This window comes from Neofelis nebulosa, chromosome 9 (genome assembly GCF_028018385.1).
Source record: "Neofelis nebulosa isolate mNeoNeb1 chromosome 9, mNeoNeb1.pri, whole genome shotgun sequence".
Classification (NCBI taxonomy): domain Eukaryota; kingdom Metazoa; phylum Chordata; class Mammalia; order Carnivora; family Felidae; genus Neofelis; species Neofelis nebulosa.
Window position 1 is genome coordinate 99122868 of NC_080790.1, and position 16001 is coordinate 99138868.

General features: G+C 41.7%; 1 protein-coding gene across 1 annotated transcript in view; it reads right to left on the reverse strand.

Moving 5' to 3' along the window:
* PCSK2 (proprotein convertase subtilisin/kexin type 2) overlaps nt 1-6413 on the reverse strand; it is a 275251-nt gene extending 268838 nt beyond the window's left edge. The window contains exon 1 of the mRNA XM_058684826.1: nt 5883-6413. Coding sequence (XP_058540809.1) covers nt 5883-6059 — 177 coding nt within the window. The 5' untranslated portion in view covers nt 6060-6413. The remainder of the gene's footprint in view (nt 1-5882) is intronic.
* Nucleotides 6414-16001: the final 9588 nt, after the last annotated feature.

Consider the following 16001-nt stretch of genomic DNA (forward strand, 5'->3'; position numbering starts at 1 on the left):
AAACAAAGAAAAAGAAAAGAAAAGAAAACAAAACAAAACTTTTCAGGGCAAAAGACTTGAACAAATGATGTGTAAAAAAGGATTTCCAAACCACTAATAAGTATTTGAAGAGGTATTCCGCTTGAGGTGATCATCAGGGAAATGCAAATTAAAATCACAATGAAATATCATTATGTACCCACCAAAATAACTAAAAGGAAAAGGCATAAGAAATCAAATGTTGCTGAGAATGTGGAGTAATCAGAAACCTCACACATTGCTGGTGGTCAGTTTGTCTGTGGCAGGCGGAATCCTGAGATGACCCCCAAGATTTCCTCTCCCTCGTGTACGTGCCCTGTATCATCCCCTCCCCGTGAGTGTGGGAACAGGATTGTGAAGATGATGGATGTCATTTATCTTATTAGATTACCTTTTGTGGCAGAGGGGAGGGATTTTATCAATGTAGTTAAGGTCCCAAATCAGTTTACCTGAATTAAGACAATTCTCCTGGGTGGGCCTGACCTAATCAGGCTCACCTAAACAGGGACTGAGCCTTTCCTGAAAGAAGGGTGAAAGTGTGAGAAGGTTTATGGAAAGGGTCAGGCAGCAAGGTCATGAGCGTAGCTCCAGGAGCTGAGAGTGGAACTTGCAAAAATTGAAGACTCCAGGTCTACAACTACAAGGAGCTGAATCCTAAACACCTGAATATGCTTGGAAGTGGACTTCCCCTTAGCTGTGCCTGTAGATGAGGACATAGCTGGCCAATATCTTAATTTCTACCTGTAAGCCCATGAGCAGAAGACCCAGCTAAAATGTGCCAGATTCCTTATCCATGAAAACTATGAAATAATGAATTTGTGTGGTTTTAGGACACAAAGCCTGTAGTATTTGTTACACAATAGAAAACTGATACAGTCTCCTAAAGTTGAATGTATATATACCCTTTTACTCAACAATTCTAATCCTAGGGATATTCCCAACAGAGAGACATATATGCTGGGAATACATACATTACAAATTCTACAGAAACAATAATCATAATAGCCTAAAACTAAAAACTACCTAAATGAGCAAGAGGGGGAACTTATGGGGTATGGATAATACTTTATTTCTTGATTTGGATGCTCATTACATAAGTGTGCTCAGTTTGTGAGTTTATGAACTGTGTTCTTTCCTAAGTTATACTTCAATAAAATTAAAAGAAATTTGACTTTAACATTAAATTCAATTAAAGAATTCAATTCAATTAAAGTTAAAATTAAAAAGTCAGTTAAAATGAAAAGAAGTTTATTCTTTCATTGTATACCAGCACAATTATTGCTAGAGTTTTTCAAATGCAGTGAGCACACATATAAAAGTGGTCACATGTGGCGCCTGGGTGGCTCAGTCGGTTAAGCGGCCGACTTCGGCTCAGGTCACGATCTCGCAGTCCGTGAGTTTGAGCCCCGCGTCGGGCTCTGTGCTGACAGTTCAGAGCCTGGAGCCTGTTTCAGATTCTGTGTCTCCCTCTCTCTGACCCTCCCCCATTCATGCTCTCTCTGTCTCAAAAATAAATAAACGTTAAAAAAAAAAAAAGTGGTCACATGATTTTACTTGTGTAATTATCCTAGCCTCAGTCCTACCTGAACAAAAACCAAAACCTACTGTAGCAAAACAAAAACACTTCATTGTCAATTGTTTGGATTTTTACCTTAATTCTTACTTGATTTTTGGCTAACCTTCAATATACTGTTTTAATAAATATTTTTTTTGTTCTTTTTCCAAGAGATTTAAAATTAGTAGTATATTAAGAATTTTAAGGGGTGCTTGGGTGGCTCAGTCGGTTAAGCATCCGACTTCGGCTCAGGTCATGATCTCATAGTTTGTGAGTTCGAGCCTTGCGTCAGGCTCTGGGTTGACAGCTCAGAGCCTGGAGCCTGCTTCACATTCTGTGTCTCCTCTCTCTCTGCCCCTCCCCCTCTCGTGCTCTGTCTCTCTCTGTCTCTCAATAATAAATAAACATTAAAAATTAAAAAAAAAAGAATTTTAAGGCACTCGGAAAAACACCTCTGATGTTATTGTAAACTCACTTACTCTCCTAGACATATACATATGTCTATACATCTTTTTTGATGAACAGATGTCTTTTAGCCAGGTCACGATAAAATAGAAAACTTTAGTCTCAACACACCTTTCTGACAGTAAAGTTAGAGGTATTTTTGTTCCATTTTGGGGAGGAAATACATTTGTTTGGTCATGGCCTTGCAAGAGTTTGGTAAAAAAAATCACCAGGTATTCATTTAATATCTCATATATAGACCACTGTGCTAAACATAGGGCTTTAAGAAAAGACACAGTGTATTGTTTCTACTCTTAAAAGATTTATGATCTACCTGAAATACATACTCATACACATTTGTTAATGACATAGGTTTATACGTTAATACCAAATAGGTGTTGGATATAGAAAAAATTAAGAAAGAAAGGAAAGGGAAAACATCAGAACTCTAAAATGGTGCCCAGAGAGCAGAGTTCTTGGCTGTCCAGGAAGGTTTCCCAGAGGCAGTTTGGTAGGAAAACAAAGTTATTTTCCACAAAGCAAATTTGGTTTTAAATCTGAGTTTTTTTTTCACTCTCCAGATATAAGTTTAACTGGTTGGGGCTTTACGTTTTCATCTGAGAATTAGGTCTGATGGCAACAATTTCTACCTCACAGGCTTGTGAGTTTAGATGGGATAACTTAGTAAAATAGCAGGTTCCCCTAGTCTGCATAGCTGACCCTTCTTTGGGATAAATAAGTAATCACCGAGGATCCTTGGTGTCTGACCCTGAGCATTGGAGAGGATGGGGCGGTAGGGAATTGGAAGATACACTAAGTATTAGAGAGAGGAAGGAGAAGGAGGTATTGTAGGTTTAAAATGAAAAAAAAAAAAAGAGTGACAAAAGTGCAGTATGTGATGAGAACAAGACAGGACAGTGTGTGAGAAACCTGGAGGAACAGATAAAACTAAGGAAGTTTCCTTACAGGCTGGCAAACCCAGTACTAGGCTGGCCATGGTGAGGACTAGAGGTAAGTATGGAGGATATGGTCCTTGAATATTTACCTTTTAAGTGGAAAGACAATACTTACACCCACATTTACTTACATATATAAAATGACTGGAGGAAGAGTGTTGGGATGTACTAGCTTATGTCATGTAGGCTTTGCTTTTTCATCCCGTGGGAATTTGGAGAAGAGAAAGCACATTGTGGTCCATAGCATCAGGGAAGGTTTGGAGCTCAGTCGTGAAGGAAGAAGGGTGGGACATGAATCCAAGGAAAGAAAAGAGGGCTCCTTCTACACAGGTGTGGCACCATGCAAAGATTTGTCAGACAGAAGCATTCTGCCATAGGCTGATTTTTTTTTAACTATGTATCAGAACAAAAATCATTTGGTTAAGAGATACTGTTTTTGAGAGGGGGTTATAGAGAGGGGAGGAGAGGTGGCAAGGTAAAAGTTCATTTTTCCCAGATAGAAATTGCATGTTTGTGGCCGACTCAAAGCCAGCGGGCTCCTCTCAAATAAAGAGTAGGGGTGAGAGAGACTTAGGTATCTGATTTTACCCCAAAGTATGAGTTCCCTGAGAGTTCACAGTAAGCATATCAAGATTCTCCAGATATATTTAGGATGAGATTGTCCCTACACCCCCTTTCTCAAACTCCACCGTCAAAACTACAAATCCCCTCATTAAGCCGTTTACCTCTACAAAACAAAACAAGACAAAGCAAAAGTGACCCCTTGGAGAATTAATAAGTCAAGTCATTATCTGTCTTAGTTACACCCGGATTTGCTTAAGTTGCTACGATCCTAAAGGGCATTGTCTAAAGGGGAAGTAAGGAGGAGGTAGCAATAATCTGCCTACACTATGAAAAGGTGCATGGTACGGAAAGAGTAGCAGGTATTCCCGAATCAGCTGCAGCCCCTTGACAGTCAGAAACTAAAAAGCCCGATGCCATATCCCTTTTCAGCCCACCTCAAAGCTCAACACATCCTGCAGAGCACTTAGCCTGTTTGGCATGTACTAAGAGGTAAAGAGCATGAGTTTATTTCTGAAAGATCCGGGTTTAAATCCAGATCTGGTTGGTTTTTACCTTGGGCCCTGATCTGAGCCAATGTCCTTATCAAGTACCATGAGCTTAATAATAATAGCAGCTTCCTTGGAGTTGTTGAGAATATTAAATAAGAATATGTGTAAGGACTCTAGCACACAAGGGTGCCCCATTGTTGTCAGGTAATAATAATCACGGTGACAATCACTGTTGTATCTGTGGCTCCTGGGTCCTGAATCTTGTCTCCTAACAAGTTAGGGAGGTGGGTTGGGAAGGATGGGGGGTCTGCTTGTTTCCTGTGTTGAAATAAACATAAACTCTTGAAACAGCCCCAGACCCTGGGCCAGAACGACAGCGGGCTGCTCCCTCAGCTCGCATCCTCTCTCCCTGCTCCACCCACGCTTCCCGGGAGCAACAAGTTCCCTTCTGCAAAGACCCGCCCGCGCGCCACTGGTAGACCCGGCGGGCTTCTCCTCCCAGACTAGTATGACTGGCGGGGAAACCCACCGAGGGTCGAAATCGCTGCTGCCAACACCCTACCGGGGAGGGAGAGCCAGCTGCTCATGAGGGAGCCGCGTCTGGGAGGAAGACGGGAGGCATGGGAAGTCCGGACAGAGGGACTGATAGGAAACCTAGTTCGCACTGCCCTTGAGAGGCAAAAACAACAAAAGAAAGCACCCACCGCTCGTTTCCCGCCCCTCTCCTGGGATCGGGAGGGAGAAGATAGGGCCCCGAATCCCACACCTCCACCCAGCCTCCACCCAGACCTCCACCCAGCCTTCTGGTTGCCAAATCTCATTCTTACGTCCTCCACGCTCCCCTTGCCCGGTTTCTCCGTGCATCCTCTCACTCTACCCCACCTCTCGCCAGGTCTCCTAAGGACACTTGCGATTTCTGACAAGATATTTCGTAAGAAGGACAAGCAGGTAAGCCACGGCCCCCACCCAGCACTCTCCTTTCCGCTGCGTCCCAGATAGATACCCTGGAGTCACAAAAGGAGTCCCAAGGCGTCTTAGGTTGGGAGCCTTAGGCAGCTGCCCGAACAGTTGAACTCTGGCAACTTCTTGGAATGGGGATCCCCGCGCCCTCGTGAGAAAGCCACGGTGGCCGCCCACACACCAGGAGAGACACCCCAGCTTCTCCATAGGGAACTCCTCTAAAATCTACCTTTCCAGCTTCTACAGCTGTGAGTTGAGAATCAGAGCTAACTAGGAGTACGCTTCGGGGGCGGGCGCTCGTGGGCAGGGGCGAGGGCGAGAAGTTCCACCCGGATTTTGGAAAGAAACCCCAGTTCATATCTCCAAGTCTCCTGGAGCCAGAGAGCTGTTAAGGAACAGGGGCCGAAGTCACCGGGAGGGAAGTCCTCCTAGCGCGGGGTCCGAAAAGCACGGAGGTGAATTGCAATATCCAAGCTTTTAGCCTTGTCCCTTGGAAACTACTCTTTCTCCAGGGGATGGGGGCGGGGGATACATCCCTGGCAAAGACTGCCAACGTCAAGCCCAGATGTTCAGCACTTCATTCCCCCATCCCCACCCAGCCTTGAGAACTTGGTACCTCGGACAGCAGCCCGGGCGCAAGGCATTGTCAGAAAGGTGTTATCTTGTTTTCGCCACCAAGTCAAAGAGCAATAAATTATTTTTATGACCTTACTAGTATAATTTGAAGGACATTTTAATTACATAACCCGTGAAAGATCACCGGAGGCAATGTCGTGTTAAAGAGCCCATGGCAGAATATCTGCATCGCATGAGAAAGAAAACTTGCAAATCTGCAATGAGATTGCGCAGGGCTGCCCCCGTTTTGAAACAACATGCGAAATGCAAGGGAGATTTTACCTTTCGGACTCCAAAGCCGTGTTCTGCTGCAACTTGGCGAGCTTCTTCCTCTCCTCCTTTATGCAACTCCACAAGAAAATGATTCGTGAAGACCGGTCTCTCGGCAGATGCAAAAACCATGACACAGAAGAGGAGCCCGGCGGCCGCCTTCCACTGGGAGACACAGCCACCTTTCATCTTTCTTGGGAGTGAAAAGTGATGCTAGGAGGCGCGCAGGCTGGTGGAGCGGAGGACTCGGAGGAAAGGTGCAAATGAAAAATGTATATATATAGTTTTTTTTTGTTTGTTTAAAAAAAAATCTTTGTGTAGAGAAAGAGACTGATTAGGGGGCTCAGAAAGCAGCAAATCAATGTGTATTCTCCTCCAGCATCTGGCTGGCGGGGAAGCCGTGTAGTCAGGCTCGCTGGCAGAGGTGCGAATGTGGGGAGCTGTGTGTATCTGAGAGAAAGAGCGAGTGTATGTCTGTGCTTGAGGCTAAATCTGCATTTTCAGCTCCTCCTCGGCTCCAATTCCACTGGGGACAGAGGAGAGCACCAGCCTGGCTGACGTGCGCTCGCCAGCAGCCAATGAGGGCCGGAGATGCGACGGGCCCCGCCCTGGACCGCCCCGGGCCCACTCCTGCCCGCCCCCAGACCGGCCGGTCCGCCTCCGCCGGCGGGGGGCGCTGAGCGGCGAGCCCGCGCCCCCGCCCCTTTCAGAACCCTGGAGAGCTCCTCCATCTCTCCACCCGGGCCCGCCTAGCTCCCAGGAAAATCCCCCCAGCTGTAATCTGGTCGGCGGCGCCGGAGTGATGTCATTGTTTGTGGAAATCTGTAAGGCTCTGGAAAGGGAATTACGGCGTGTGCCGCTCCCTGAGGCTCCGAGGGGAGCTGGCGCACCGGCCTCTCCCTATTCCTCTCCCCTGCTTATTTTCCGCTGCAAAATAACTCTTTCTCTCTCTCTCTCTCAAGGCACACTTGCCTCTCTCGCGCTCAACAACAAAGCAAATATTAACCCTCCTCTCACCACTTTGGACAAATCTCGGGGAGGGTTACTCCCTTTTCCCACACGGGGAAGGTTGGGGAAAGCAACCTTCTTGGGGTGACTCATGGGGACGAGTATTTATTTATTTATTTATTTATATTTTTGTAGGCTCTGGACTTGTCTGGAACTAAGCAGCTGGGAAGCCTAGCAGATCAAGCTCACTCCCACCAGCATCTGGGATTAGATGAGACTCCTCCGAGAGTCAGGGTTGCTCCGCAGAGACCGCCTTCTAGAGAGGCGCTGCCGGGATTGACATGCCTGGAGGTACATTCTCAGACTTGGGGACAGACGTTCGGTTGCACAAGGACGGCGAGAGTGTGCGTTTGGGAAGGTATAGCCACCAGTCCTAGGCGCTGGGCCAAGACGCCAGTTGGGCATTCTCAACTGAGTCGAATTCAGGCCAAGTGACACCGGGTCAAGGAAATTATCCAGTTAAGAAATGTGCACTCCCAGACTACAAATGGCTTACACTGACTTCTTCCTGTCCCAGTGAGAGGAAGCAGGGGCGAAATGTCTGCCTCGAAATCAGGGCGATTGTTTTAAAGTACCCCAAATATTGTTGAGTTATAGAATGCGTACACTGATCCCCATTATCATTTAGCTCCAAAGTTCAAAATTCTGCTTCACTTGAATAAGAGGTGAGATCTTTGTCCTAGAGGCTTAATTAAGTGTATGCAATACAGTGAGAGAGAGAGAGAGAGAGAGAGAGAGAGAGAGAGAGAGAGAGAATAATGTTGACACATTTTACACACACACACACACACACACACACGAGCCTTTTTATTTTTAACAGACTTCCCCTTTTTCATTTTATCATGAAGTCGGACTCTGCACAAGAAAACATTATTGTTAGAAAAGAATACACACAATGCCATGGGACACACTGTCTTCAGAGCAGAACCTTTTTCCTGACATAGTTGGCTCCCTCAGAGCCCTTTCCAAACTAGCCAAATAAAAACACAGACGTTATTGAAAATTTTGATTAAAGCATTAAAGAAATTGGTATGTAATTAATATTAGGATTAGTAGTGGTAGTACTTGAACTCCTTTAAGAAACACTGAGTACTTGAACTCCTTTAAGAAATGCTGAGAAGGTGCTAGCACACAGACTACAGATAAAAGGGTCCAAAGTGGAGACAAGTTTTCTGGGAAGGTATTAATAAAAGGGAACAGAGCTGCTCTGGATTCCTCAGTTCTTTACTGCTCAGAGGCTCATTTCTGCTGAGATTTTTTTTTAATCCCCCTATCCTACTCCACAGCTTACCTCTCATAGTCCATCTGTTTGTTTTTAACACAAGGTTTTCTTACTAAGAGACCTTCAACTCTTTCTCTCTTTTCCTTACATTTCGCCCATATTTTGAATCAAAGTACTAGGCTGGTATGAAAAAATGCCAAATGATTCTTCCTGCCCTGTATTGTCATTTGAGAAAAACGGCACCAAATGTGAAAATTACATTAGATGGATTCACAATCATGGAGATCATTTCAAAAGCAGCAACAGAGATAAAAATTTAAGTCTTAAGAAAAATAGATCCGAAGAGCATCAAATAAGTCAATTTAGAAGATTATGGGTGTTGGGAAATAGCGCTGCTAATGTAGCTAAATCTCTTTGGAAATGAACATGAAATTACCATCTATTCAGAGATATTTATTAATTTTTTCTGAAACCACAAAGCAATACTCCATTTCCTAAATAAATTCCAAAGATGAAATGCTAGTAAGTGTTGAATCTTATGTATTTGAATTTTCAATAATTAAAACCATGCAAAATTGGGTACAGGCTAAATAAAACCCGGATGGTTGATTAAAATAGGACATTTTTAGTGTTTTACATAGAATACAGTTCATCAAAATATTGCCAGAACAGCATATCAAATGAAAATGGGAATCTTTTTGTGATGTAAATGCTCAATTTTAAATGCATAAGAATGTCATATGCAAGTGGAGGAAATATATTGATACATTGAATTGTTATTTGAAATACAAATACACATCCATGTGCATACACACCTAGCTTTTTCAAGGTAACTATTCCTAGGCTCCTTTGTTTTGTTTTGTTTTCTTTGTTTGAATACCAACAGTAACTTTGGAGCAAAAAGGTGAACAAAAGAGAGAAACGGTAGCAGAATGCTTCAAGGACTAAAATGGAATCCAGTGGACAGGAACTCTCCCGCCGGCTCTGCGGTTACTGGCGATGCCACCTGGGCTAAACCACTGTATCCTTCAAAGCCTTTATCTCCTTATCTGTAAAAGGAGATGGTTGGATTAGAGACCCTGCAGGTCCAAAAGCCAACTTGTAATTTCAAAGAGTTGCCAAAGTAGACTATGATATAGAAAGAATCATCAATAGCTTGAGAGATGTTAAGGACAGTCATACTTTTTTATTACATGGTGGTGGTCAACGGGCTTACTTATTTTTATATCCCCCGCCCCCCCCCACACACCAATAGTCTCTTATTTGCCAATTTTGTGGATTTGAGGAAAGAATAACTAACACAAACTGGCTGACACTCAGTACCAGACAAGAAAACCATCAATATGTTGAGGTTCTTACTATTTAAGATACTGTTGTATCTGTAGAAAAAAACATAAGTTTGGTTCCAGTTCAAATGTGCAACATAACCCACAGAGTCTCTTTGAAGACATTGCCCTCCAAACACCAGAATATTCCCATTATATGGATTCATAACTATAAATCAACAGACCTATGTGTATTAAAACAACCCAAACCACTGGGGTATGATTAGGACCCTTCCATTCAGATATACTTCTAAGGAGAACTTTGGGCACAGGGAGCTTCAGGTCAAGGAAAACCTATCACTGGGGAGGAAAGGGAAAATTAGAAGCAGCTCTAGGGAGGCTGCTGGATCTTTGAATATTCTTTAGTCCATTAGGGAAAAGGTCTTAAGTTTCTGTTGATTTCAGTTGGGTGGGGTGTAATCTGAAAGGGAATAGACACGTACAACAGAAGGTGCAATTTAAAATTCAGCCATCTTACGTATCAGTTGAGTTTTGTCATTACTGTTTCATTCATTCTGAGTATTTTAAGTGCAGTAAAATTAATTTCACTGGGTGCCACAATTCTTTACTATCATACTGTATTACCAACCCCTTCAAGTAGATTCCTCCTAATGACCCTGCCCTCCCTGTTCTTTCCACCCCAGTCCATACTCAGGTTTTCTGAAATATTGTTACCACTGTACAGGTTTCTACCAAATTTTGGATTCAATGTTGATCAAGTTTTAAAAAAAATTTCCCCAGATGATTTTTATTTGCCAAGATCTCACCTAATTTCCCAGTGGTATTTAGCTACACTCTCATATTTGCAGTAACTCAAGATTCAGGTATTTGGAAATTTTTAATTCATTCCTTAGTGTACACCCACTCCTTCTAAATTATTGGGATTTACTTGGTCCATCCTCCAATTTCTATAGCTTTTATCACCTTATACCTTTTCCTTGAATGACCTATCTCTGTTTTTCCTTTAGTTGCAAAGTCTCAGGTGACTTTAGTTACCTAAGCCATCTTAAATTAATATAGTGGGGAGGACTCATGAGGCTTTATTATCACCAAAGCATTGAATCTAGAGTGTTTTGGGTTGTCTTCATTTTATAACTTCATCAACAAACCATCAAATTTATTCAGACAAATTGACTATTCATAAATAAAAGCTACTCATTGCTTCCTTATTTTCCAAAACAGTAAAAATTTATTTTTTGTGTGTTAATTCAGGTTCTATTATTTTGAAAGGATTTGAAGTAGCTAAACAATGAGGACCAAGAACCCTTTTAATCTTCTTTTGAAAATTAGGAACACATTTCTATTCACTATCTTTAGATTCCTCTTTTGGTCTACAGGGCTACAAAATAATGTTTGCTCACTTGGAAAATTAATTAGCTATTTCTCAGTGCTTATTGGAACATTGCTTATTGTCTGTAGAAAGTGATTACCTATTCATGAATTCTTTACCTTGTGTTATTTCTCTTTTCTTTTTCATGGTCTTAAAAAAATACAGTAAGTCTCCTTCAATTCACTTTTGAAATGATTATGGAAATTATCTTTAACAGGGAGATGTTTTGTTGGACTCCTCAAATAATGTAGAAGTAATGTAGAGAGAACAAAGGAAATAGCTTGTTAGCAAATATAAACTGAATTTAAGAAGACACAAATTTTATGAGCAAAATGAAAGTTCAAACATTACAATGTATATACTAGTTTTTTAAGACTAACTCTGTCATTGCAAAGAAACACCTGATTCTAGAAAGTCCTTACTTAGACCTAGTGTTTTGGGTAATTATACACTACTTAGTATTGATTTGGATGGCCTTGCCCAAGTAGAGAAATTGATGTATAATGTTATTTATTATGCCAGAAGAATAGCTATAAATTGATGACTCTGCTCTTGGATATCTCATTTTTTATGCCTTGTGAAAATATTTTATGCTTTCACAGTTTTAGAAACATGGTATAGTCTATTTTTAGGGAATTCATCATTCAATATCCATTTTATCTTCTTATTACGCTAGAAAGATTGAACCAAAAAGTACAACATAGAAATGTAGTTCTACAACTAGCTACTGAAAACAATACATGGTGGCTTTTATATATTTAGAATTTAAAATCCTTTTAAAATGCCCTAATCAGGGGTGCCTGGGTGGCTCAGTCGGCTAGGTGTCCGACTTCAGCTCAGGTCACAATCTCACAGTTCGTGGGTTCGAGCCCCACGTCGGGCTCTGTGCTGACAGCTCAGAGCCTGGAGCCTGTTTCAGATTCTGTGTCTCCCTCTCTCTCTGACCCTCCCCCATTCATGCTCTATCTCTCTCTCTGTCAAAAATAAATAAAGGTTAAAAAAAATTAAAAAAATAATAAAAAGAAAAAAAAATAAAATGCCCTAATCAGGATATTTTAATTCATATCAGACTTAAGAACAGTATTCTTAATTTCTAATAGCACATTCCATGATGCATTAATTTATGCTAGTATCATTCAGTTCATGAGCATGTTTTATATGGATCACATGTTTAAAAAGTCAAAATCCTTTAAAAATGGGTCATTTACCATTTAAAAAATCCCAAAAGGTTCCTTCTTTTGCAATAATCCAAGATTTGGCAACATGGTCACAATTACTTAGATTTAGTAGCTATCCTTATCCAAGACCCCCTTCCCTACAATGTAACAGGGCCTGAACTGCCAACTTTGCTAGATCGTCTCCCAGCCTTTTGATTCATATGCTTTACATTTGTGACCTAGCTCAGAAAGCCATCCGAGTTTGTGACTTCTGGGGTACGATCTACGAGGTTTCAATTCATTTTGCTATAGAGATTTTTATAATGCCTCTGACAGAACACATTCAAACAGCATGGGGATAAGATATGTTCTCTAAAAACAATTATTAGCATAGATGTTAAAAAAAAATCCTACCAAATTAGACTCAGGCTTCCAGAACACAGCCTTCCAGGGAAATGAAGCAGTCTTGGCCAAAGGCATTCTATCCACATCAGAGAACACAGAGTAGATAAATTGGCATTTCCTCTCTCCTGTGGTAGTGAAAACCTTGGCAAATATATCCAGTATGGTTACTTTTTCTCATGTTCTGTATTTTGCTATAGGGTAGTCCTTAGCAGAATGCCAGGGGAAGACAGAACGAGCATTGCCAATATGAGAAGAGTGAGATATGGAACTAGGGTATGAATTAGTCTCTAAATACCAAAGAGAGGGTATGGTGGTGTTATGGGAAGATCATGAGGCTGGAAGTAAAAATTCCTTTGTTCAGTGCTGGCTCTGTGTCATTTTAGCCATGTGACTTGAGGTACGTTGCTTCATCCTCAAAGCCTCCAGGTAAATTGGGAGTAGGAACTATTTGCTTTGATTGATTGTGTCTCAGATTCTGTTTAGGGCTAATTTTCAATGATAATATTCTAAATTAAGCCCTTACCTTTTCACGCATCTCATCTCTCTCAAGTTCTGTTGGTTGTGTGCACTATACAATAGTACATAAAGCACAACAATGAGATTGCACAAAATGTAGTAAACAGCTATAGACACTATAGCACTATGTCAATCATCCTAAACTTAATGGCTTATAATGAGTATTTTTATTTTTATGTTACGGCTGCCTGTGGTTTGGCTGATCTGGGCTGGGCTTGGCCAAAACGGCTTTACTTCAGGCTGTAGATTTCTCCAGCCTGTGAGTTTCACTTAGATCTTCTCCACGTGTATTCTTTTCTGAAGCCCAGGCTGAAGTGGCAGTGGTTACCAGAGTCACACTCTTACGATTTATCACTGCACCTCGAAACCCAAGCCAAGCCACCGAGCAACACTTATGGCCTTTTGCCTCGTGTCCACCAGAATTCTGTTGGCCAAGACCAGTCACATGGCCAACCCCAATTCTGTCCAGAGTGGAGGAGTCACCGGAGAGAATATGTATTCAACAGTAATCCAGACTCTAACACCAGGCAAAGTCCAGCGTCTATAGACATTTTCATTATGAAGCATATTTCCACAAGCCAGTTTAAGCAATTGTCTCAGGAACCATTTTAAAAGGTTAATTTCTTTTTTTCTCTTAATTTTTAAATTTATTTTTGAGGGAGAGCGAGAGAGAGAGAGAGAGAGTGCAAGCAAGGGAGGAGCAGAGAGAGAGGGAGACACAGAAAGGGAAGCAGACTCCAGGCTCCAAGCTGTCAGCACAGAGCGCATTGCAGGGCTCGAACCCACAAACTGCGAGATCGTGACCTGAGTGGAAGTCGGACGCTTAACCGACTGAGCCACCCAGGTGCCCCTAAAGGGCTAATTTCTAAATTAATCTCTATAATGCATTTGTGGTATGTTGTTCTAAAACATTGAGAAAGAACATTTCAACAATTTCATTTCTGTGTGGAAGAATGAATCACTCTTCTCATGGAGGACTTTAGAATTAGAGTGGGTGTCCTTTTGGACATTTTCTTCAGAATAACCAAGTAAGCATTGCTGGAGTCTCAGTTTAACCTGAATGACAATGTTCCGCATGAGGATTATGGAAGCAAGACTGATCTTGGCTCAAAATGGATCAGCTAAGACAAAACCACAATAAAAAGTGTGAAACCCAGAGTTGAGAAATAGTAATGGAATCTAGTTACATGATCTTAGACTTTGGACACATTCCAGATTGTAGTTCCCCACTTGTATTAATTCTTCTCCTCCTCCCCCTCCTCCTCCTCCTCCTCCTCCTCCTCCTTCTTCATCTTCATCTTCTTCCTCTTCTTCCTTTTCCCCCCTTCTTTTGTTTAGAAATGTTAGAACTACAACTAGAGCTGGCTTAAACAATGAAGGAAATTTCTTGCTTGACATTCTTGAAGAGTCTACAGATAGATACACATTCAGATATGGCTGGATCCGGAGCTTTCTCCATCTTCACTGTGGGGGTCTGTTATCCTTGTTGTTGGCTTAACCTCAGAGGAAAGGGGGCTTTTATTCCTCCAGTAGTTTTGACTAAATATCAGAAGACTAGTTCATTAACTTGGCTTGTGACATGTGACCAATTTTTCCCCTACTATGGGGTTCAGATAATTGAAATCAACTACTGGTCAGGCCTGTGTGTTCTGCCTTCCACTGAAGCTGACACATGACCTGAGCTGCATGGACTGATAATAAAGAAGTTTTTATTAGATGAAGGAAAACAAGGGGACTTTCCCTAGAGATCGGGACCAGGACATTAGATGGATAAAATAGCATATGTCTATCACAATTCCTGTTCAGCAAAGATAAACAGTGCATTAGGATAAGGGACAATCTATAAAGCAGAACTATACTGAAAGGTATTGACTTAAATGAAGCTAAGATATAAATTGTCTGGTGCACATCCTCTAAATGCTGGGCAGAGAAAGTAATATTTGATGCATTGGCTATTTCTTTGTGGGTGTTAAGGACTGTTCCATTTGTGTGGGCTCATCAGGCAATGATAGCTCTTAGCCAATGTCACAAACATGTCACAGACTCATGCCTAGTGACTAGTCAGTGATGAGTTGACTCAGCTGGTAAGAGTATAACCATCGTCAAATCATGGGTTCAGTCTTCACAAGGGGAAGTCAGTTACTCACTTCACCATGTAGCTGTATATAAACGCCAGGAATCAAATGGTTACAAAAATAAATCTTTGAAAAGATATACACTGATACTAGAATGAGTCCTCATATATCCCTTCCACTGACAGGGAAAGGAGGGCTTTTGTTCTCAGTTCCACATGAGATGGCAAAATCACCTCAACTTTCAGCATTGCCCACAAGACTTTATGTATAATTACATTGTTTCTCCAAGGTGCCCTTATTATTTCTCCTCTCATCTTTTTCAGGAGACATGCACCAGGAGGAACTGGCAAGTTCCCTTGGCAAGAACAGGCAAATAAATAAGGAGCATGAGCTTGCGTCTTTTAGCTGAGGTAATTTGTCAAAAACCACAGCGCTGTGGCTGTTTGCAGATTTTAAGGGTTATGTTCAACTTTAATCAAGGGGAATTTGAAAAGTCAAATAATTGAATGAATAGAGAAAAAGATTTTGGTGGAACATGAAGTGAACTCTTCACATATGGCCGAATACACTGGCCTGAAGTCGTTTCAAACACAGGCTAGAGTGCTAGACAATTGTGAATTACCTACTCATGTTTGCCTAATTAATTGAGTGGTAAGTGATACTGAGTGAGGAATCCCATGAAGAATAATTGGCTTTGACACTCAAGAGAGAATAAAATACCTGACCAACCAACCCCTGAGGGTCAGCTACTTGTTGTAAGTACCAGGTGGTGAATATGGATAAATCGAGTTCTACAATATTATCCGAGTTTACAATATCTTTGTAATTTTCATTGTTATATTTTATTATGTAGATCTCAACTGTGCCTATTATATCTGTCTGGTTATTTCCATTTTCCTCTTCAGATCTCCTCTTCACCCTTCTCCACTGTGTGCTGTGCCCCAAGAGATTGACTTTTATGGACCACGTCAATGAGATTCATTGTGTTATGGTTTCCCATTGGATTCAGCTAACAGGAAGAACTGTTAACAAAAAATCAGAGTACAGTAGGAGAATCAACTCAAGGCTTTTCTTTTCCAGGCTTTCCCTGTTG